Source organism: Colius striatus, chromosome 1, assembly GCF_028858725.1.
Source record: "Colius striatus isolate bColStr4 chromosome 1, bColStr4.1.hap1, whole genome shotgun sequence".
Lineage (NCBI taxonomy): Eukaryota > Metazoa > Chordata > Aves > Coliiformes > Coliidae > Colius > Colius striatus.
This window is the reverse complement of record NC_084759.1, coordinates 137487317-137509673: the sequence shown is the minus strand read 5'-3', so window position 1 is coordinate 137509673 and position 22357 is coordinate 137487317. Positions and strand designations below refer to the sequence as shown.

Sequence of the window (22357 nt, the reverse complement as noted above, 5' to 3'; positions counted from 1 at the left end):
AGCAATGGCTGTCAGAGCAACTGGGTGAGTGTAACTTGACTGGCCACTGAGAACTGTAGGACTAAATACAGAGCAAGAGGTCTTAAAGTCAGTGAAAAATGGTGAAGCAGCTTGTTGTGGATTTCTTCTTTTTCATTTTTCACTTTTTCATTCTTCAATCATAATCAAATTTATGACACCTGAAAAATTTTGGCTAGTCCTTTCTAGCTCTAGAAAGAGACTGAAAGCAAGAGGATGGGAGAGTTCCCCAAAATTCTGAACACCATTTTCCCCATTTCTTCAGACGAGGAGATGAAGAGGATAGGGTAAAGTAAATTAAAAGTTAATGTTTCAAAAGTATTTTTTTGAACCCCAAAATGTAAACTAGCTGTTGAAGTCAGTAATTAGAATCCTGTTCTTAGAAAAACTGAAGCATAGGCAAAATTATGAAAAGACTTTATGTGTTTTTTACATACGAGTTTCCTCACTCTCCTCTGAGATTCTTGCACAAGGAAGAATTTCCTTTTTGTTAGCAACATCTGGTTCTTTGCTGGTTGATCTGTCTGTATTTTTAATATCTGTTGTCTCTTTGCCATCTGGTTTGAAGCGTTTCATTATTAAAACAGAGAGCACTATGTACAAGAGGAAGCATCCTGCTCGTAGTCCTGCAATGAGGCCAAGGTAGACATTCCTAAGGAAAAAAAAAGGAACAAAATATGTTTGTTTTAATAAAGCTTGCTAATTCTGAGTGGCAGAGTAAAATATAAATATACTTTGGCAAATCCATCTATCCTCAGACAGGTATTGCTCCACATTTTGAGAAATCAAAGACAGAAAACAATCTCATTCTATTTATCCCTGGGCAGGTTCTAATCAGGTAATATACCCCTAGCAGAAATGTCTGATGTCTGAAGAGTGCTTCCATTCAGCATACTATATTTTAGGGCTGGGACAGGAGGAGTTGCACCAGACAGGCATTTTGCCTATTGTCCCAGCCTTCCCCACTTCCTTACTGGCAACACTTGGCACCCCTGGACACAGGTCTCCATGCACCGTCAGTTATTTGGATCTCCTTTCCAAGTGGATTTTGTGAGATGTCTTACACATTGCAAGGCAGAGAAGTGAGGGATGAGGAAGTACACTTTCAGTGCTACGCTTACTCCATGGTTGTTCAGTCTCCCACAAAGCCAAAGCATCGCAGCCACCCAGTGCACTAACTAAGGTTTTCACAAAGAAACAACTTCCAGCAATGGAAGGCAGCGTATTGCAACATCATCTGCCAGACTGAATCAAATCTATTTGGCTTATTTGATATATTAAGGCCTAGTCAAAATAAGGAGATTTGGTACTTTAAATATCCTAATCAGGCAAAGTATACCTTGGTCCTTGGTGTCCAAAGCTGTCTCAGAATCCAAATTCCCAACCCCTTACTGAAGACTACAGCTCACCTGAATGCTTTTGTGTCATATACTCGGCAAGATCCAGAACCCCCACAGCTTTTTGTCCCCCATTTCAAGCATGTCTTATCTATCAAGGCACCAAAATAAATAGGGGCTGGAAGTCCTCCTGCAAAGAAAATTCTTATTACATGATCTCAGACATGAAGTTCTCTGCATTTAATGTCACAATAAAGAAATGAATCTCAAGGTTTCTGCATAAAATAGGACTAAATATCCAGCTCCAGCTTTTAGATTCCAAGATTTGTGAAAATATTTAAGCAAATGTCTAAGCGGAGTTGAAAGGGTGGCAGATTATAGCATTATTCTATTTAGCAAGGGAAATGTTAGCAATTCTACTGTAATGGCATTTTGTTAGAATTATAACTTCTTTTGTTTAAAGAAATAATATAACCAACATTTCTATTTCAGTTCCCAATATGAAATTACATGCCATAACATGCTAATACTTATGTATACCAATGTATCTGTTCAGGTATGACAGAACAGTTTGCCATTAAAAATTGTCAGCTGAGTGCAAAAGGCTGAAATTAAGAGCTTCCTCAAAGCCAACCAGGTAATGTCTATTATGTAGTAAAAGAATTCCTTTTAGACAGTCACAATGCTTTCACAGAATCAGTAGGCTGTTTCAGTAGTAATGCGCTGTTTTGTGAAGAGAATTATTTCATAAAGGCACAAGACTGATTCTCTGCAACATTCAGACACAATATGGAGATTAAGAGACAGATCCAAATGACTGCTTGGGCTTGTCTGTGTGGGGAAGATTTCAAAAATCAGCAGTCAAATGAAGATAAGGCAAGGTTTGCTAGAGGCATGGATGACTACATAGCCAAAGACTTAAATGACTATTTATTGCAGATAAACACAATAAAGAAAATAATAGGAGTAGTATGTGGTAGCTCTGAGTGAAACAGAGTCAGCAAAAGGAAGTACAAATGCTAAGGGTATCCAGACTGATCAAGCTCAGGTATTTGTGTCCATGAATCAATAAAACTTCAAAATTACTATGGAATTCCCTTCTTTTGCCTGCTTCTTTTGCTGCATAGAAAAAATTCTGAAGACATAATAGTAATAATAAATATTTACATATCAGGAAACATGTAGCAAGCTCCTCCAAACATTTTTAAATGCACAGTCTCTTTACCAAAGAGAAAAAATTTTGGAAAATTTCTTTTGTACTGATCTTGAGCAGAGGCTTTGCACTGGCTAGATTTGGTCTGTCTCTTTGACTACCTACTTGAATCCCACAAAGAAATGAAGTTTTACCCAGTACTCTGCCACCTAATGTTTCAATCCCGACAGCAAAGGATTTCAGGTCCGGTGAAACAGATCTGGAAAAGAAACAAAAACAATACATTGTTTTGGGGAACAATACAATAACATAGTTATAGCCATCCTGTGAACTACTTCACATACCCGATCACAAGACTATTGGGGCTTATCTAGCATAAGTCACTCAAATCCTAATTGAAAACATTCTCCAAAGTTAAAGTTCAGATGTAGAGCCTCTTTCTACTGATTTCACACAGATGAACTCTTGTTGAAATAAATGGGAGAATCTACCAAAATTCATCTTGAACCCAAGGAGAACAGATTGTAAAGACTTTCAGAAAAGAAAGCACAGGCAAATTAAAGTGAACCAACTAAAGATAGGCAGTTCAAGTCCATAAATTAAGCTCCAAGAAGCTGCCTTACTTTAGAAGGGGCTACATTGTGCAGCGGTGAACAGGGGCAACAAGTGTGTGCAGTTCTTGCTAGCTACATGCAAGTAAAATCCACCACTGCCTTTAGCATTTTAGGGAGAAGGTGAATGTGAGTTACCTGGCTACAAAAGCACCTCATTCCTACCAGTGGAGAAACAGCCTGAGTCCATCAGATGAACTGGAAGAATTCACATAAAGCAGAAGGGAGTACTGAGCTGGCACAGGGGCAGAAGGGAGATTTGCTATAACTAGCCTGTTTCCTCAACTGGAGTTTGTACATCAGAATGTTGTCTTTTGAGTATTAACATGAAAGGCATCTCATTTTTCACAAAAATTCCAAAAACTTTGCCCAGCAACGTTAGCCTTGTCCATAACCCAGCTGCACTTAGAAACAGTTGCACTTAAAAACATCGCAGAAGAATCAGTGGCTTAGCAAAAAGAGTTATCTAGTCATGCACACTGACTACTGAAAATTGTGATTCACCCATGAGCATGAGTGGTAAGAAACTTCCATGTGAAAGGCACAGAACGTTGTCTTTACTGCTGCTTTATAACTGAAGGAATAACATTTTTTTTAATGATTGCTATAGACATAGCTCTGTCTTGACAAAAAATGACAATATCAGACTTCTTACAACACAGAAAACATTCTGAGGCATCAGGGTTTAGTAAAGGTGAATGTTTTTCTCCTGACTAATGTAAACAGCACAGTCACTTGGATATGGCTTAGCATCATATCTTCTTTCAAGGTCACTGCTGTGTTAAACGCATCCCTGTCACTGGAAGTGGAAACCAGTGTTCACAATCAGCATTAAGCCCACTCATTTCATCACCAAAGTAACTACTCAGCCTTAAATTAATCAACTCAGCCTTGTAATTAATTTGGTGGGTAGGTATTTTGCTGTGCCTCTGAACAGAGATGGGTTTCAGGGTAGAGGCTAAGGCTTGGAGCCTCAATTTGACTAGCATGCCATTCCTCACAATAGGAATTACATAGTAGATACAATACTCTGTTTCTCTTTCCCCAAAGTTTATGGTCAAGATAAGGTAAAGTATTTCACCTAAACATAATCATGTATGTAGGAGTGCCTCCTAAGGCTAAAATAAATGCACATGCAGTCTGTAATGCTAAAAAATAGGGAAATGCTTTGGTACAGCTTTCTCTTTGGCACTGTCCCAAAACTGCAGAGGAGTTGCCAAGTCCATGCCCTTGCCCTTCCACACAGCTGCAATTGTGAAACACCTGAAAGGAGAAGATGAGAAGGATTTATATAATCAGAATGCAGCGACACAAAACAATTTTTGTAGCTAGATTTTTCACTCCATGTAACAGGCAAGCTGTTGTTTACACTGAAAAAAAACCTCCCTAATCATCTTTGCAGATTGATGGCCAAGTTCATTGGTATGCTCCAGCTACCCTGAGCTACTCCAGAGACACAAAACAACTGTGACTCTAGTTTCAGCCATGCCATTACTAGGACAGAAAGTGCTCTGTGTGTGCTTAAAATGGGTCAATGCTATAAAATTCAGACACAAACTGTTATTCAGCCATTCTGCTCAGGCATCCTATGAAGTACGTGAGTAACCATAAAAATACAAAAGTGAACCCAACAATACAATCATGTGTATCTATTGTTATGTCTCTAAAACAGTATTTGGCATTGGATTGACAGTGAGCTGCTTCATAGCCTTTAAAGTCAGCAGGAGACATGGGTTTGAAAGCCAATTTTCCTGAAGGAAAGTGAGAGAATATTGCTGTGACATATGGATATAAGCCAGAAAGAGTTGATTGTCTTTTTCAGTATTGTTACATGAAGATAATTCCACTCCTAGGGGCCAGCTCCCCCCAGTTTATACACTAGGCAGTTCTGTGGTATGGAATAGCCTTTGGCTAGTTGTGGGTGGTTGTCCTGGCCATTTTCTTTCCCAACTTCTTGTGTACCCCAGTCCCATTCACTGGCAGGACAGGGGAAGAAGCAGGAAAGGCCTTGACACTGTGCAAGCACTGCTGGGCAATAACCAAAACATCCCCATGTTATCAACACTGTTCTCAGCACAAGTACAAAACATAGCCCTGTACCAGATACCAGGAAGAAAATTAACTCTATCCTAATCAAAACCAGGACAACAATTTTGACTTATAACTTGCTTTCCTGAGCTATGGCAGCTCAGAAAATTAGGGAATTCCAGAGTCATCTGCAATAGCTTGTGGAAATATCACTCGCAATTTTATACAGGTCTGCTGCACATGAGTTGCTACCATGGGATATTGCTAGTATCACAACTATACTAGTAAGGGTCTTCTAAAAAAACTTCTCTTATTTGTGTTGTAGCAACATAGTAAGAGATCTACTGAGAAACTTAAAGCCAAATTTATCATCATAATGGGGAAAAGAAAATACATTTTTAAATATTTAAATAAAATCATTAAAGAACTGTAAGTCAAGACCCTGTGGTTTCGATTTATCTCACCCCAATTCTTTTAAAAAACACCCCTGCAACATTGTACTCAGTTTCTACAAGGTTAAATCATACAGAATGGACATTTGGGTCTACAGGATTCCTTATTCACAAAGCCAAAAAGTGAATGAGAGAAAAAAGTGATGGAGAAATCTAACTATAGTGAAAGTCATCTATCCAGCTATATATTTACCATATTCTTTCCCGTCCCGCTTGATGATTTACATCCTGCAAAGCAGGCTGTCATGTAAGTGATTCCATTGTCTCCACATACAGGGTCCCACTGATCCAGCTTGCAGCCACAGTCATCATTGCAACTGTCCATGAAGCTGATTTTGAGGGAGGAAAGATGTTTTAATCTAGAGGAAAACAGAAGCAAATAAAAGAATTATTTGGTTGAATTATAAAGTCAAGCAAGTTATCAGAGAGTAGACAGGAAAAAATGTGCAGAATAAACATGGAAAATATCTGCTACCATCCAACAGACTAAGAAGTTGTGATATGGAGACTAAGCCAATTTCAACTAAACCAAAACTGTCTTGAGGTTTTTCATCAAGCGTTAACATTTTTAATGGATTGCTGTTGAAACGGCACGTAACTCACAAACCTGGTGTTCTTGGCTGGAAGTGAATATATGGTATCATTTTTTCATTTGAAAGCTCAACTCCAGAAAAAGAAAATCATACCTAGAATCTCTTAGCACCTGTAGACTGGCCATGCTTTCTTTGGCAGTAGATATCATACCATATCTGGGTGCTGGAAGTAGTGTTATAAAACTATGTAAAACTACAGCAGGAAGCTGTCCTTGACATTTTTCACTGTATCAGAGCCAGTTAGTGGTAATGAAAGTTTCATGAGTCTGAATGAGAAGTGCTGCTTCTGTCTCAGCTCTGACAGCATCAGCCCTGCACCTGGGACAGACTTGTGGCCCATTTCTTATCAGATGTAATTTCTTGTTGTATACTATCACAGACTTTCATAGCTTCCACCTTTTACAACATTTGTGTAAGAAACTTCAGACTCAGGCCCCAGTGACTCAAACTAAGCAGGTGGCAGCTATTACTGAAAATTTTAAAAGTGGACAGTGACTCTGAGGCCGTGGTTATCTGGGCTCAATTTTCAGAAAGTGTTAGGAGTCCACCATCTACAAATCAGTCCCACCTTGAAGTGACTCACGATATAAAGGAAAAAGTGTTCCAAATTTGCCTCTTACTCCTCTCTACTCTTCAATCCAAAATAGGCCTCAAGAGGGCTACATTTCTCTTTTAGTCTTTTCGAAAGGAAAATAGCTGAGGAGTTTAGCCCTTGGTAGGCTGCTGCTTATCTTTAAACAACAAATCGTTAAACTGATGAAACAGTACAAGACTTGCTTAACCAGAACAATCCCAGCACATATTAAATTCTCCAGTCTCAGTTCTCCTGGAGAAATTGTAATTGCTCTTTCGGTATTCACTGTCTGGATGATTCTGCTTATTTTCAATTCACTCTACAGTATCAGATGTTGCCCTCAACCACAGTTATCTCCACTGGACAAACATCTGACGTCTTTAACTAACTTCAAAGCTGAACTGGGTGTCAGGTTGCCAAGACAACTTAGATATTTCCCTGAACATAGGCTCAGTTTCAGAAAACACAGAACTGAGTTTCTGCCTGAACTGAAAATCTAGCAAGCCCTGCTAGATTCAGTTTAATCCTTTAAAATCCGTTGAAACTTTTTTGGACCAAGCTGAACTAAATTTAAACAGTAAGCAATTGTGTCAGGCTGCTAGAGTCAGTAAAATGTTCTTGAGAAAGCATGACCATGGTCCTGGTAAGGGAGGAGGACCGTCTGTTTGAGCAGCACATGCTCCTGATGTGACCACTTCCTACCTCACAGCTGAGAAAGTGGATGCAGGCAGGTCAGCAGTCCCAGACACAAAAGGAGACTCGTATCTGCCTGCTCAGGTTGATAAGAACTGAACTAGATGATTGGCCTTTCTAGAGGAAAAGCCATCAGTACATCAGGGCAGCCACTTTGAACACTCTTTTTACATCTCACTTCCTCCACAGTAGAAGGACATCAGCTTTAAAGTAAAGCTATTAAATAGAATATAAAATTTCTGGTTTCTGGTCAGAAATTTCCTCTTAATTAGTGATTTGCCAGAATACAGAGGTATATTCTCAATAGCCAGCAATAAACTATTTAGAAAAAGAGATGTCCAGCTTAAACTAGATTTGAAAAACAAAATCAGGATATTCTGAATATCCCAACACCAGATATCATTTCAACCTGACGGGTCTATCTCAAAACCTATGATTTTCTTGTGTATATCACCACCAAGGGAGCACTACAGTAATATAATCACAGCAGCTTCACTGTAGCTGAAACCACACTGACATGAGCAGATGACCTGATACATGCCAGCTTCAATGAAAATTATTTTGTTTTGTAATGGACACATATATATCACTATTTTTTATGCAAAAGGATGCAACAATAGTTACAGTAAATCAACAGAGAAACCACATTTCAGCATTGATCCAAATTAAAATCAAAACATTTCCTAGAGTTGAAGGTTTGTAATCCAGGTGAGATTACAAGACCAGATTAGATTGTGAAAATTGAGGAACAGAGGCACGTGCACCATGTTCTGCACTAGTCAGGAAGCAGTCATGACAAATGACGTAACCAACGTAAACCCTAAACTCAAGAAAATACAAACCCAGAGTAGGGCGCTGTTAAACCAGCCACCTGGAGCACTTCACAGCTGCACATGAAGTACAAGAGGCTTAACAAATACGCCCCTATAAAAGTGATGCATGCAAACTTTGTCATTTCAGTTATGTGAAGTTTTAGTTTCTTGATCAGAAAGCCTCCTAGAAACATCCCCAGGATTGTGACGGGTAAAAGTACCACACCTGCAAATAGAAGGTAACGAAACTGTTAACTACTGTCTCTTGCATTGACACTTTTAGAACAAATAATCTGGTTCTAGTAGTTTCCAAAATATCAGATACTAACTTTTTTCAGTCTGATCCTTTGAGGTTCTAAGAACTTTTAATACCTTTAAGTATTTTTACTTACTTCCTCATCTTCTTTAAAGTCATGTTATGGATTTTAAAAGCTTATTTCCTCGTTTTTCCCTACCTTTCCACTATATCATTCTTTGTATGCATAGTGATACAAGAAAACCTATACAAGTGCCTATTAGAAATTGGAGTAAATTAGATTAATGTCTTAGCTCATGAGTACTTCTCCATCCAAATTAAAACATTAAACTTTCTGAAATTTATAAAAAAATCTCCAGAATGAAACATGAAAGGAAGCAGTATGCGGTTTGTTATGGATTCAGTTTTGCTCTGAGAGTGAATCACAGAAAGATTTGCATTTAGAATTAATCCACTCAACCTTTCACAAACGCCAGCCCTAATGCTCACGTGCTTTCACCAAGTTTTATTGTGAGGAGTTTGCCTTTCTCTGTGTAGGGTGGTTTGTTTTTTTTTTTTCGGTTGGTTGCGGTTTTTTGGACGGGTCGTTTTTGTAAAACTTTCCCTGCACTCAAAAAAAAAAGACAGGAAAAAGTTCTTCTCGTGCTTGTACCTGATCTGTAATAAAGCAGGCTGCCTTCAGGTTAAAGTAATGGAATATCAGTTCAGCAATGACCTCAAATACTCTGGTTTTCTTGCCAGGCTATGACAGTATATTAATCACTGTAAGATTAATATAATTTCAGCATTCTTTTCTTGTAGATCACTACAAAGAACTTATTTTTGAGGGAACTGGCAAATAGAAACAGAGATTTGAACTGAATGAAGCTACTCAAAATTTTACACTTCAGTTTCTTATTGCTAATAAAATTTTTATTTGTAATCAAAATGGAGAACATTTACACTGAGATGTTATTCTGAAAATGAAAATCACAAATTTCATTAGACATTTTCTAAATTAAATATGAGTTTTTTCTTTTAGTTGTTACTTAGTTGCAGTTTACATGTGTTTTTTATTCATGAAAACAGACATATCTATAACCCAAATCTCACTTTGAAAATAATTTCAGCCAAAAAAAATTATTTTGTGATTGATTCTCTGAAAATAATAGTCTAGGTCACTAAATTAGGAACACTCAGAAAACTAACACTAAAATTAAAATCTATTTTCAAAGTACAATAGGAAAGTTAGTAAAGCACTACATACTTCTTTTTAACCAAAACCATTCACAGAAGTTCCACCTAAAAGAAAGGCAAAGTAACAAAGAAAAGCTTTCTTATTGACACTGGAATTTAAAATGACAGGTACCTACCAATAAGAAAGATGGCTCTTGACACTGATACATTAAATTGTTGCTCCATAAACTTTGTCTCATAGGTTATCAACCCAACAATAGAATTGTACTGCAGAATAGTGAGGAAAATGTACACCACAAAAATTGGGTTTCCAAACAGCTTCTTCAGAGCTGGGAAGAAATCTGCAATGGAGAGGTATATGCTGTACACCCTACTAAACACAGAGAAGAGTTGTTTTGACATCCTTTACATAACAAAATTAGCCTTGATTTAATTATTGGCTGTATTGCAGTTTATAATTCTTTGCCTATCAAAACATATGCTTGATTAAGTGAAAGTTTTCCTTATTGCCAACATATGACTTACATGAGCAGCAATGCTGAATGGTACAGTGGATGCTGAACTAGGAATAAGAAGTCCTAGATTATCTGGTGTAGGACACAGAATATCAAGTGCACTAAGGATTGCAACTCTGATTCTCAATGCCTGCGCAAGAGAGTGTCCCTAGAGGAGCATGAAGATTCTCTATAATGTACGAAGTAAAAAGTTTGGTGCAGGAGCCTTCACAAACACCATTAGAGCCCTACATGAGGCTGTTATTCAGAGAAAGGGAGCATGTTACCCAGAAAAAGGTTTGACCCTTTCCCAAGACTCTTGATTAATGTCTCTAAATCGATGAAATTACATTGAAGACAAAAAAACCTGCATTTATGCTGAAGTCTGGCTGTTGGCACGCTTGCCTAAAAGGTGAGTGTTCAAAATGCACCTGCCATAGCCACTGAGGGACTACGTACATAAAAACCCTTGGGGAGTCTGGCAATGGGTAGTTGGGTCAGATATTACCTATATGAGGTTAATTTAGTATCGCTGAGCTCATATAGAGGAGTTATAACCCCAGCGAAACACCTCCAACAGCTAACGTAGTACTTAGCTCCATGTTTCCCTTCCATATACTGTCCTCAGTAAAACAAGAACCTGCCAGCTGTGGATTGGTTATTACTGGGGGATGGGATGTTTTCCTTCCTCTTCTTTCATAATTGTAAGATTATATCTGTAATACATTATATGACAACAACTACCATGTTGAACTGAGAATCTCTGGTGCAAAGCAAAAGCATGAGTTTATTCCAGCTGTCTCACATAAGAAAAGGACTGAAATATACCCTTAGCATGTAATTATAATACTAAAAATTCAAAAGAGCATTTTTGTCGATAATTTTCACTGCAGAAACAAGCATTTTGTTGAGGCTTGTGCAAGTCCATGCTCAGCTCAGAATGAACCCATCAGAGAGAATTCACATGCAAACATTTGGGCAATAATCTTTCACCTTTTGCTGCCTCTGAGAACTTGAACTGTGGTTGAGCTGGGGAGTCTATTTTACAGCTATCTCCTGGAACAGACAAATGACTAATCTTCAGGTTTCCATTCTCTCCTTCTTTTGGTAAGGAGTAAGGCAAAAACCAGAAAGGCAATGAGGCAATGAAGCTGACTGTTCCACAGATAAGCAATCCAAGCCACCAGGCACCAACCCAACGAGTATCCTTAGGATTTATGCTAATGGCATCTGTAAAAAAGAGAAAGACAGTAAAAGAGATTAAATATGCAGAGCAATCAAACTTACTGTATGTACTCTCATATATATTATTTAAAGATGAGAACAAAGGTTATTTATGTTTCATATGAAGACTTGAAATGCAGTCCCATGAAGTCAAAAATAGATGGCTCCTTTTAGACCCATGGTAGCATTTCCTTGCTACAATCTTCCAGCACATTCCATGGGAATGAATAACAGCAAGAGGGCTCTTCACTGTCTTTTCCTTCTTCCATCCTCAAACTGAACAATTTTTCCTTGAAGTTCCTCAATTTTTCCCTGGAATTAGAGACTCAAAAGGGATTTGAACAATGAAATTAGCTTTCATATGTATATGTTGTATGCATTTTAAGTGAACATCATTTTTCTCAGCTGTTGAAAGCATCCATGAGCAAAGGCCTTTACTATTCCTTCAATGTGGAGATACCTTTTCATTTGCGTATTTGTTATTGGCTGTGCAACAAGCAAGCGCAGGCATAAAAAGAGATGCAAAATTTTTCTGCAGTGGAGGTAGGACTATCCCAGTCACACTACAAAGTAGCAGATATTAAAACCACAGTGTCACAGAATTTTTTAGATTAGAGAAGACCTTTAAGATCATCAAGTTCAATCATTAACCTAGCACTACCTAGTCCACTACTAAACTATGTCCCTAAGCACTACATCTACAGGTCTTTTAAATATTGGCGGGGATGGTGACTTCATCATTTCCCTAGCAGCCTGTTCCAATGCTTGATATCCCTTTTGTTTGAACTTTTTTTCCAATATCCAATTTAAACCTCCCCTGGCACAACTTGAGGTTATTTCAAAGAAGAGACCAACATCTAACTCAGCATAACCTACTTTGTGGAAGCTGTAGAGAGAGATAAGATCTCCCCTCAGCCTCCTCTTCTCCAAGCTTAACATCCCCGGTTCCCTCAGATATTCCTCATAAGACTTGTTCTCTAGATCCTTCACCAGCTTTGTTGCCCATCTCTGGACACATTCCAAAACACCAGTGTCTTTCCTGTAGTGAGGGTCAAAATAGTGGACACAGTACTCAAGGTGCTGCCTCACCAGTGCCAAGTACAAGGGGACAATCCTTTCCCTAGTCCTGATGGCTAATCCATTTTTTATACAAGCCAAGATGCCATTGGCTTTCTTGCCTACCTGGGCACACGGCTGGCTCATTCAGTTGGCAGTTAATCAACATCTCCCCGCCGCTGTCCCACCTCCCTGAGCCTTTTCCTCCAGGCAGATTTCCAGCCACTCTACCCCAGGCAATGCGTGGGATTGTTGTGAACCAAGTGCGGTACCTAGAACTTGGCCTTGTTGAACCTCATACAATTGGCCTCAGCCCATCAATCCAGTCTGTCCAGATCCCTCTGAAGAGCCTTCCTAATCTCCAGCAGATCAACACTCTTGTCCAGTTTGGTGTCAACTGCAATCTACTGAGATTGCACTTGGGCTCCTCATCCAGATTACTGATAAAGATGTTAAACAGAATATCCAACAATGAGCCCTGGGGAACACCACAGGTGTCTGGCTGCCTACTAGATTTAACTCCATTAAACACCGCTCTCTGGGCCTAGCCTTCCTGATAATTTTCCACCCAAAAAAGAGTACCTCTGTACCAAAGAATACCATGAGGAGCCAGTTTCTCCAGGATGATGCTGTGGGAAACAGCGTCAAAGACTTTACTAAAGTCCAGGTAGACCACATCCACAGCCTTTCTGTCATCTACTAAGTGAATCACCTTGTCATGGAATGAGATTAGGCACGTCAAGTAAGACCTGCCTTTCATAAAGCCATGTTGACTGAGCCTAATCACCTGATTGTCTTGTGATGGCACTCCAGATGATCTGTTTCACTGAGGTCAGATTGACAGGCCTGTAATTCACAGGATCTTCCTTACAGCCCTTATTGATGCATGACACATTTGCTACCTTTAAGTCAACTGAGACCTCCCTGGTTAGCCAGGACTGCTGATAAATGATCAAAAGTAGCTTGGTGTAAAAAAAAACATAACCATCAGTTTTTGAGTAGGTAAAACACTCTAGAGAGGCCTCTTTTTTGGAGCATTATGCTAGGAAGTAGCTTCTTGGCATGCAGGTTAGTATATATACAACCATCTTCTCAGTTAATGCACCACCCCATGGTCTCTTACTGATATCCACGATGCCAATGTCAACCCAGAGGCTTGCACAGTAAGATCCAAGCAGGAAGCCCAGGGTTGGCCCAAACATGCCCGAGGATCTCACCAGGCCTGTAAGAGAACAGAGGTAGCACAGGAGAGTGAGCAAAACACTGTGCAGACGAGCACACCTTCTTCTCAGGGGCAAAGAACGGCAAGAATATAAGTCACAAGCTGACACCACCACTAGCTTTGATGTGGACGCAAGCTTCTTCATCCACTCAGGGCTTTTCTGAAGAAACTGCAGTCTCATGTGAACCCCCACATGTACTTCATTGGCAAGATTGCTCTCTTGGTAGGAATTGGAAGAGAATAATGTTGCAAAGTAAGTCTACCTGCAACTGTATTTACAGCTTCAGTGATTGTATAAGTTAGGAGTTTTCCCTGTGCTATATGTTCAGGTCTCTAGTTTAATTTTAAGTAGGTGTAGATGATCTGATGATGTGCACATAAGGAGGCAGATATTTGCAGTTTGGAGTCACGTTAGCATGACAGGAACAATAAAAGTGCATGCACATGGAAATCAGATAATAGAATCTCTAGCATATGTGTGACCAAAGATAAGACAGAATTTTCATGATTCATTCAGCATCAGAATGAGCAAATCAGCGTTGTCTTAATATTAATGCAGCTTTTAAAGAATGTTAAGAAATCGAGCAGTCCAGCAATGACCTCTTTAAAAGAAACATTCAGTTTTGCTACTTGCCTCACTGACGTTTTCATTTCCACTGTGCTTACAAAGGATCATGGTATCAACACTGCGTATTGCTGTCACTTCATTCACTTATTTTACTTCATCTGAAAATCTGGCCTTTTAGACTAAATTCTGGTGCTTCCAAAGTGACTGACTTTCACAGAGATGTGACTTTGATACTAGAAACCACGAATTAGCTCTTCATGCTTATTTATCAGAGAGTCTAAAGCAGAACTTACTACTCAGAATTATGCTAGCTCACGTCTGCAGTTCAAATACTCAGTGGCAAATTTCTAAAATAAGCAGAAAAAAACAAAGCACTCACATCTATGGCCTTTTATATTGTACGCAGGATGTTTCTTTAAGATACCATAAACCATAAATCAGATAAGCTAAGAAGCATTTGTGCATTAACTTTGCATATGTATATCTTTGAAATTAAATCTCACTTGCATACTCTTTCCATTCAAAAATAACTTCATTAAGATAATATGCCTGTATTGTAATAAACCAATACCAAATAAATTCACTGTGATATTTTCTTTGCATGTTTCTCTTGTAATATTTATTCTTTGCAATTATAAACAAGCTAAACCACAAATAATATATCATGCAGACTTATCAGTTAATCAGCTGATGCATATTGGCATAGCTCAACCATGGCCTTTTATTGATGGCTAATTTAGCATGCAACAGGTATTAAAATTTACAACATATATTTGCAATATTTCTATTGAAGCCGTGCATTCAATTGATACAAGATCACACGATAGAGCTCAACTCAGTGATGAAATTTCATTTATTCAAAGGCTTTGCTTTGGTGAGAAATTCAAGGAAGTACTCCTCACTAAATAACTTTAGTTGTCTCTTATTCCTCTTACATGATAAGTCTGATGGCTACTGCTCTTAATTAAACATGTCAACATTAAGTTTCAAAGAAAATCAGAAATTCATTTAAATAATTGACTACTGAAAGATTATCAGCACAGGTCAAGTACTCATATGTATAATGACCACACTTCTACAGGCACTTAAATAGAAGAGAAATGTCTGAAAACCATAAAATACCTGAACAAATTAGATCCTTAGCATGGAGGCATATTTAAGAAATAACTTCTTAATCAGAGTGGCTGGCCTCAAAGGTCACTCCAACTAAAGCCCCTCTCACAGGAAAGCAAAACACTGAGATCCGGATGTCCCTGTCTCTTGACAAATGTCAAGTGCATGTAGACACTGAGTGTCAAATCATTATATCCTACAGTACATTCAGTACTGACCCTACACAGAAGAGTTTTTCAGGACCTTATATGATGTACAGGACCACATTGATAACCTGAATTAGTACTACATAAATTAAAAATGTTCTGTAAAGTTCAGTCCAAAAACTACAGAATTTCCTGGAAAACAAAAATCCATTTCCTGTCTCACAGACTTCTACTGGAAAGCTACCACTCTTTACTAGATTCTCTAGACAGCTTAATAAAAAAGCTAATTTTTCCTTTTCCCTTCCTTCTCATGGCAACTCTGGTTTTATTGACATTAGTTATCTTTTGCACTATAACTCCTCCAAAAAAACATTTTAGTGCATTGTATTGACACTTAATAACATATTCTATTGACACATAAGAAAAGCTGTCTCTATCTCAAAATAACTTCTGTTCTTACTCAATAGAAATTCTAAGGGTAGGAGAAAAAGGAGAGATAGGAAGATAAAACTCCTTGCTCAGGGTCAAATAACAAGATCAATGGTCAAAATTAATCATTTTTGTTATGGGACAATTTTCTTTGCATTTTATAATAACTTTAATTTAAAAATTGATTCAGTTAATTGACCAAAAAAAATCAAATATAGAAAAAAATTTAAGTTGGTCAAGAAAACAAATTCATGCTCTACGGAAAACACTAAGTCAACATTAACTTTTTTTGCAAATTACATCAGTCCATCAAAATGGAATAAGACTGAAAATTGCTATTCAGAATGTTAAAATGAAATATTTTAATATTCTGCAAATAAAATTCTTTCACTTTCATGACCCAAAGAAATCTTCATTTCGGTTGAATCCATGCTATTATCTGTATCTACTATATATTTTTAATCTCACACAATAGTCCCCAATCCATCACAACCTCTGTCAGACCAAACTCTGACAAGAATTAATTTCATCTGAACTTTTAAGAATACTTTTAATCAGAAGCTCAGATGTGATTACAAATATTTTGGAAAATCTTTGGTTTTGTCAGTTCCCTTCACAATGTGTCTGTTTCCTTCAATCTGCGTATCTCCTCACTCACAAATGAAGACATTTGCAATGGCCTCATCCTGTAGCATCATTCAATAAGCTCTTCTTCAAACTGTGACTTACTATCTTTATGACCAGCTCAACTTTACCAAGTTTACTTCAGGCAGCAGTTTTGAACTCCCTCAACCACACAAACACTCCATGCTATTAAATCCATTTGGCAACAAATTTATTAGCTTGGGTGTAAGTCTTTCTGTCTTAGGCAATCAGCAATCTTCCATCACAACAAAGTCCCAGTTAGAAGGGATTTGTTACAACACCCTGGCAAGAGTTTTGTTGTTTCCTCTGACTTTAAAAAGCTTTCATCAGGAAGTGTGCTGCATGTAACATTCAAAAAGTCAGGTAAAAGTTTCCAAAACATGTTTACATTACTGTGACTACGTTACTGATCCTTATATTAAAGATCATTCTCTTATCTGTCAAGTAGTGATTGAGAAGAATTTTATTTTCTGAAGCTGTGGTACTGAGGATGATATGATAGATAAGACAGATGTGACTTCTCACTTTAGAGAAACAAGAATTTGATTATTCTTTTCTTTAGAGAAAATTGCCACGTGTAGCAGAAGATGCTTGGAGAAAGAAAAAGGAGCATCTGGGAAATATTCTCAGAAAATAAACATGAGATCTATTTTGCTTTGCTTTTTTGTCTTGGTATGAATCAAAATTATCCAAAATAGAGCAGATAGATAGTAAACTCTTTTTGTAAGTATTTGCCTGGCTACAGAAATGTTAAAGAAAAGAATGTTTAGCATAAAAATCACTCATTTGCATATTACCTATGTAAAATGCTGAGTTTTCTTCTTTAGAAAAATCATCAATATATGAAACCCCCAGTGGCATAACTGGCGCTTCCCCAATTCCACGTAAAAGGTTCCCCACCAACACAAAAAGCCACAGATAGGAATTTGTTGTTTTCTCACATCCTGCAAGCCATAAACATTTAAATTTCTGTGAACATGATTCTGACCACACTTTACTGCAACAGAAAAATAACATAATAAATGGTTTCTTACAATCACTATAGGGTGAGTTCGTATACATCATGGTTTCTAAGACAGGGTTTACTGCTTTCCAGTCAAATGAAGTGTATAAAATGGGGAAAAGCAGAAAAAGGGGAACCCAGCATCAGAGCTTTCGCTTACCAAAGTTTTTCATCGCACTGGGTGTTTCTGTAGCATCTGTGACTGGACCGCCCTCAGAGGATTCTGGGGAGCAAGCTGATACACTCGTAGAGGAGTTGTCCACAGTAACAGTTATTCTTTCATAATTATAACTGGAAAAGAACTATGTAAAATACCCCTGACATGTGAAAGACTCTGCTTTGGATAAAGTGTGCATGAGCCTTGTGTTCATACATATTAATTCCTGTTACATGCAGACAAAATGGAGGTGCAATTCATTTCCAGTGCTTTCACTTTAAAGAAAGATAGGTATCTTCATGCCCTCTTCAAGATGCTCTGACCATTCTAACCCCAAAAGTTTGTTAAGTTGAAGAGCAAAAAAAGCTGCTTCTGGGGCTTAAGAGATCACTCCTTAGACTGAAGGATGAAGGCAGAGTCCCTCCAGATCTGTCTGCATGTAACAGAGCTGCTGCTTTTCCATATTGGCACTGGTTTCTTGCCCTTGTGACAGACATGTAACAGAAAGATCTCCGTGCTTGTTCGATAGTAGCTAGCTAAGGATCTAGTAGCAAGCTATAAAGAGATTAACACAGGCTGCAAAACACATAGTTTTGAAGCCAGCTACTACAGCAAATCTGCTAGGTAAATTGAAGCCAGCTTGAGTTAATTATGTTAGATAAATGAAGAGCAGATATTCCCTCTGACTGTGCCATCAAGCAGTAACTTTTAATACTGTGAAGGATGACAATGAGGGCCTCATGCCCCCTGGGTTTGCTCAGTATTATGGAGAATGTGTACTCTTCAGAACGTGGCTGTGGATTTGGGTTAAATCAGAGGTTTCCATAGCTCTGCTTCTGGCCTATGCTGTACTTTGCAGTGCAGGTTCCCAAGAAGAGTAGTGACTGTGGCCACTTTACACACCATGGTCACCAGATAAAATTCTCTCAATATCCTGCTTATCACAGGTATTGATCTTGGAAGTAAATAAGATGCACAAATAAATTTTAATTTTTAAGGGACACGGGGTTTTATTTTCAACTACTATTTAGTAAGGATGCTGAAGGATTGGAGAGGTATGGTCTGACAACTAAGTATGTACTGAAGCTTAAATGTGAGGGGGTATTTAGATATTTAACACTACCTTAGCTCAGTGGAGATAGATACATTCTTCATAATTTTATAGATCTTAGTGTGAATGGTCACTACGGAGAAAGAAACCTCTTCCATCAAGATCTCATTACAGTTCATTTAAGTATTAAAAAGAAAGAAGAGAACAGGTTAATAACCCTGCATCTATACATATCTATCACAGGTGAAAAAGTCAGCCCACTTTATCTCTAATTATGCGTAAGTTCTGTAGAAATATGTGGTTTCTCTCTTACCGGTAGAAAGAGGTAGACTTTCAGAGAGGAAAACAGAAAGTAAATACTAAAAATTCCACCTATTAAAACCTTCATGTCATCTGGAAGAAACTACTATTGTTGAGGTGTTAAGGTATATGATTATAAAGCACTTTATATAGTCAAGTTCAATTAGTACACATTGTGAAAACTCTCCATATTTACCGTCCCATTAGGAACTGAGGCATCACTGACAAAAATGCTCCTAAGGACATGATGAGACATCCAATAGCAATTACTTTTGGTCGATGAACTCTTGGTCCAAGGTAGCTTACCAATACCATTATCAATAAGTTACCTGCATAGAAAGGAGACAGAACCAGTAAAATTACAAAAGGAGACTTTTTTAATGGGAAAAAATGGTATTAAAAACCAATATTATTCCACTTTCAAAGGAAGTACACTTACCTATCTCAAAACTGCCATCAATAATGCCAACAATTGATGATGAGATTTCAAATCTCCTTTCAATTTGACTAGACATGCTCTTCATGTAGCTTCCAGAAAATCCTTTGGCAAAAAAGGAAAAAGCTAGAGCTCCAAGAAATACCTGAAGAAAGGAAATAATTTGCAAAGAAACAATGTTTTCTTGACAGCTGATGCCTGAGCAATCTACTCAAGAAACACGAAAATCAAATGCTTTGCTATGTTTTCATTAAACAGAAGATCTTATTTTCTCTTTCAGGTTGGCCTCCAAAGCCTCTTCTAATGCAAAGAAAAAGTTGGCATTGACAGTGTGCACCTTCTACCTTCCTACCACATATTGTTTTAGCTGTCTCCTTCCTTAGGGAAAACTTGCAGCATAAAGTTGTTCATTACTGGTACTATTATTAAAGCATGTCTTATTACACCTACTTCTCCTGTAGCAGCAACTACCACTACAACTACAGCACACCTCTAAATGATTCCTTAGTAAAATATAGCCTCACTTTTTAATTTCTGAACACATTTATTGACTTCTGTGTGCTTGCAATCACAACCTAGAGTGCTGTTTCCTACACCTGTAGAGTTATACAGTGTCACTCAGAAGTAACAGAATTTTGACAGAACTTCAAATTGGCATTTTTAGTATTCCGGAGAAAATATGTGGTGAGGGATCCTCTCCATACCTTTAGCTTTGAACAATTATGGCACACGCTCTTGGTAGGAATTGTGCTGCTATCTCTGTCCTGGAAAAGTGACTTGTCTTTAAGCTGGCCAGCAGTGATTGTCCTGTCCATGATTTTCTTCTTCCAGATCTGATATGTAGGTCTTCCTGTTTGGAAAATATCACTATAATTAACTATTATTTGCATAAGAATAAAGGTTCCGATGTTTTTCAGATATACTAGGTGATATGACACTCCTTGAGATGTCTACACATTGACACCTTTTCTCAGGAAGTATGTTAAAGAGCATTGAGAATGTAATTGTAATGAGTTAAGGACTGGCACACCTTTTCTGTGAAACCTGTTTTCTAAAGGACTTATAACCTTCTTGAATAGTCCACCCCCCCCACCCCCTCCGCCAGAGCAGGATCACCTAGAGTAGGTCACACAGGAACTCATCCAGGTGGGTTTTGAATGCCTCTAGAAAAGGGCACTCAAAACCCCCCCAGGCAGCCTGTTCCAGTGCCTATGAGTAATGTTATTTATTGGATAACTGTTTTTAGAATCAGGCCCAAAATCTCTAAGTCCATAAGTTTCCATATTGTCTCCAAGGCAGACAATAAATGTAGCTGTTTTAATGAGATTGGTAAAATTTTACATTTTAAAATTGGCTCTGATACAAAGAGTCAGCTACGTTGGTTGATGTAGGTCAAGCTGATATGGGGAAATCAAATAATACAGAGTGAACTGGAATGACAACAAGTCAAGAACTATTGTCAACTGCTTCTGTTGGAAAACTGGTGCAGCAGTATCAATATCAGTTAGCTCTGATATACATTGGTACACGTATTAGAAGAATATAGAGGAACACACATCAAGAAGTTGCCCTGTAACATTTCACCCCCAAGACACCAAGATCTTAAATATCCCATTCTGTAATTCCTCTGAGAACTTAGTGTTCCCCTCCTGCAGGCCCCAGAGGCTAGCTCCACGAGTGAAGGCTATTGAAGTGTTGAGAGCAATTTTGACACCAGGGGCAATAAGTCTGTGGCAGCGTAATCCACAAAGGTCACTCTGGTCCTCTGGAAAGTTCAGTTCTCCCAAGCAAAATGCCCAGTTGCAACCTGTACTCTCTGAGAAATGTCTACACATGATCAGAAAGAATAACACTCTCTTAGCAACCCAATGGACCTCCAAAAGTTATTCTTAATGGTTGCAAATAGGTATTAATGTCTAATAAAGAGATATAAAGCCTCATAAGCAGTCTAACTTAAATTTGGTAGGTTTTAGTTTAAAATCTTTCTCCAGTAGGATCCACCAAAAGTGACTATGAAAAGTAAACACATTTATATTTCTGAGTGATCCACACATGAAATTTCTAAAGGGACCTAACCTTCCTTAGAAAATCTTCAACAGCTCACAAATCAAAAAATAGCAAAAAAAGAAGTTATGAGTAATTAAAGTATGGTGAATTCAGATTTATTCCAATCTTTATGGGATGAGACTTGAAAGACAGAGTTCTGTAATGCAAATACATTCTTTATTGATTTGTATTTTGCTGATGATTAACTTTATGAAACATCTGACTTAAATAAACAGTACATAAATCAGTGACATGGTTTTCACAATATTTAATGTTATGCTGTCAGTGTAATGATCTATCTTAAACTTACAGAAAACATTAAACTGTATAAATTCTTATATCTAATGAAACAATAACATTTTCCATAACCACTCTATAAAAATTTGAACTTTGGCAAACCAGTGAATCATTGACACTAGTGGTATTTAAAATTAAATGAAGTGAGAAAAACAATACAAGACTGAATTTATGACAACTTTTAAAAATGAATTAATGCTAATGTACAGCTTTTGTGCTGAAGGATAAAACATCCCATTGTCCACAGTGCTTATCATTTAAAAAGACTTAATTTGCAGAAATATACTTTTGCATTTTACATAATCTGAGGTTTAGTGACACTGAGGTGTACAAAAAGCCTAGTCGGTACTGTACTAGCACCTAACAAACAAACAAACAAACAGAAGTAGGAAGAGAGGGTGGGCAGAGACAGCAAGAGGCAGAGAAAGAGAACTTACTTTGTGTCACTGCGGTGTCAGGCTGTTTCT

The 22357-nt window shown here is 37.9% G+C and overlaps 1 protein-coding gene across 1 annotated transcript; it reads right to left on the bottom strand.

Annotated features, from left to right (window-relative positions):
- Positions 1-286: 286 nt before the first annotated feature.
- LOC104560238 (solute carrier organic anion transporter family member 1C1) lies at positions 287-22357 on the bottom strand. Its single transcript, XM_061988846.1, has 15 exons — positions 22328-22357; positions 20252-20397; positions 19551-19692; positions 19308-19440; positions 17764-17894; positions 17398-17544; positions 13601-13699; positions 11191-11427; positions 9880-10044; positions 8302-8497; positions 5793-5958; positions 4201-4382; positions 2703-2767; positions 1428-1545; positions 287-670 (listed from the first exon to the last, which is right to left on the bottom strand). The coding sequence occupies exons 2-15, from the start codon at positions 20360-20362 to the stop codon at positions 448-450; spliced, it is 2115 nt and encodes a 704-aa protein (XP_061844830.1). The 5' UTR covers positions 20363-20397; positions 22328-22357; the 3' UTR covers positions 287-447.

What these genes read in the sequence shown, in the direction of transcription:
- LOC104560238 (XM_061988846.1), bottom strand. Translation starts at nt 20,362, where the DNA reads ATGGACAGGACAATCACTGCTGGCCAGCTTAAAGACAAGTCACTTTTC. An exon ending in TGATGGCAGTTTTGAGATAG is followed by an intron (nt 19,441 to 19,550) that starts GTAAGTGTACTT and finishes CTTTCTATGCAG; the next exon opens with GTAACTTATTGATAATGGTA. An exon ending in CCTCAGTTCCTAATGGGACG is followed by an intron (nt 17,895 to 19,307) that starts GTAAATATGGAG and finishes GTTCTTTTCCAG; the next exon opens with TTATAATTATGAAAGAATAA.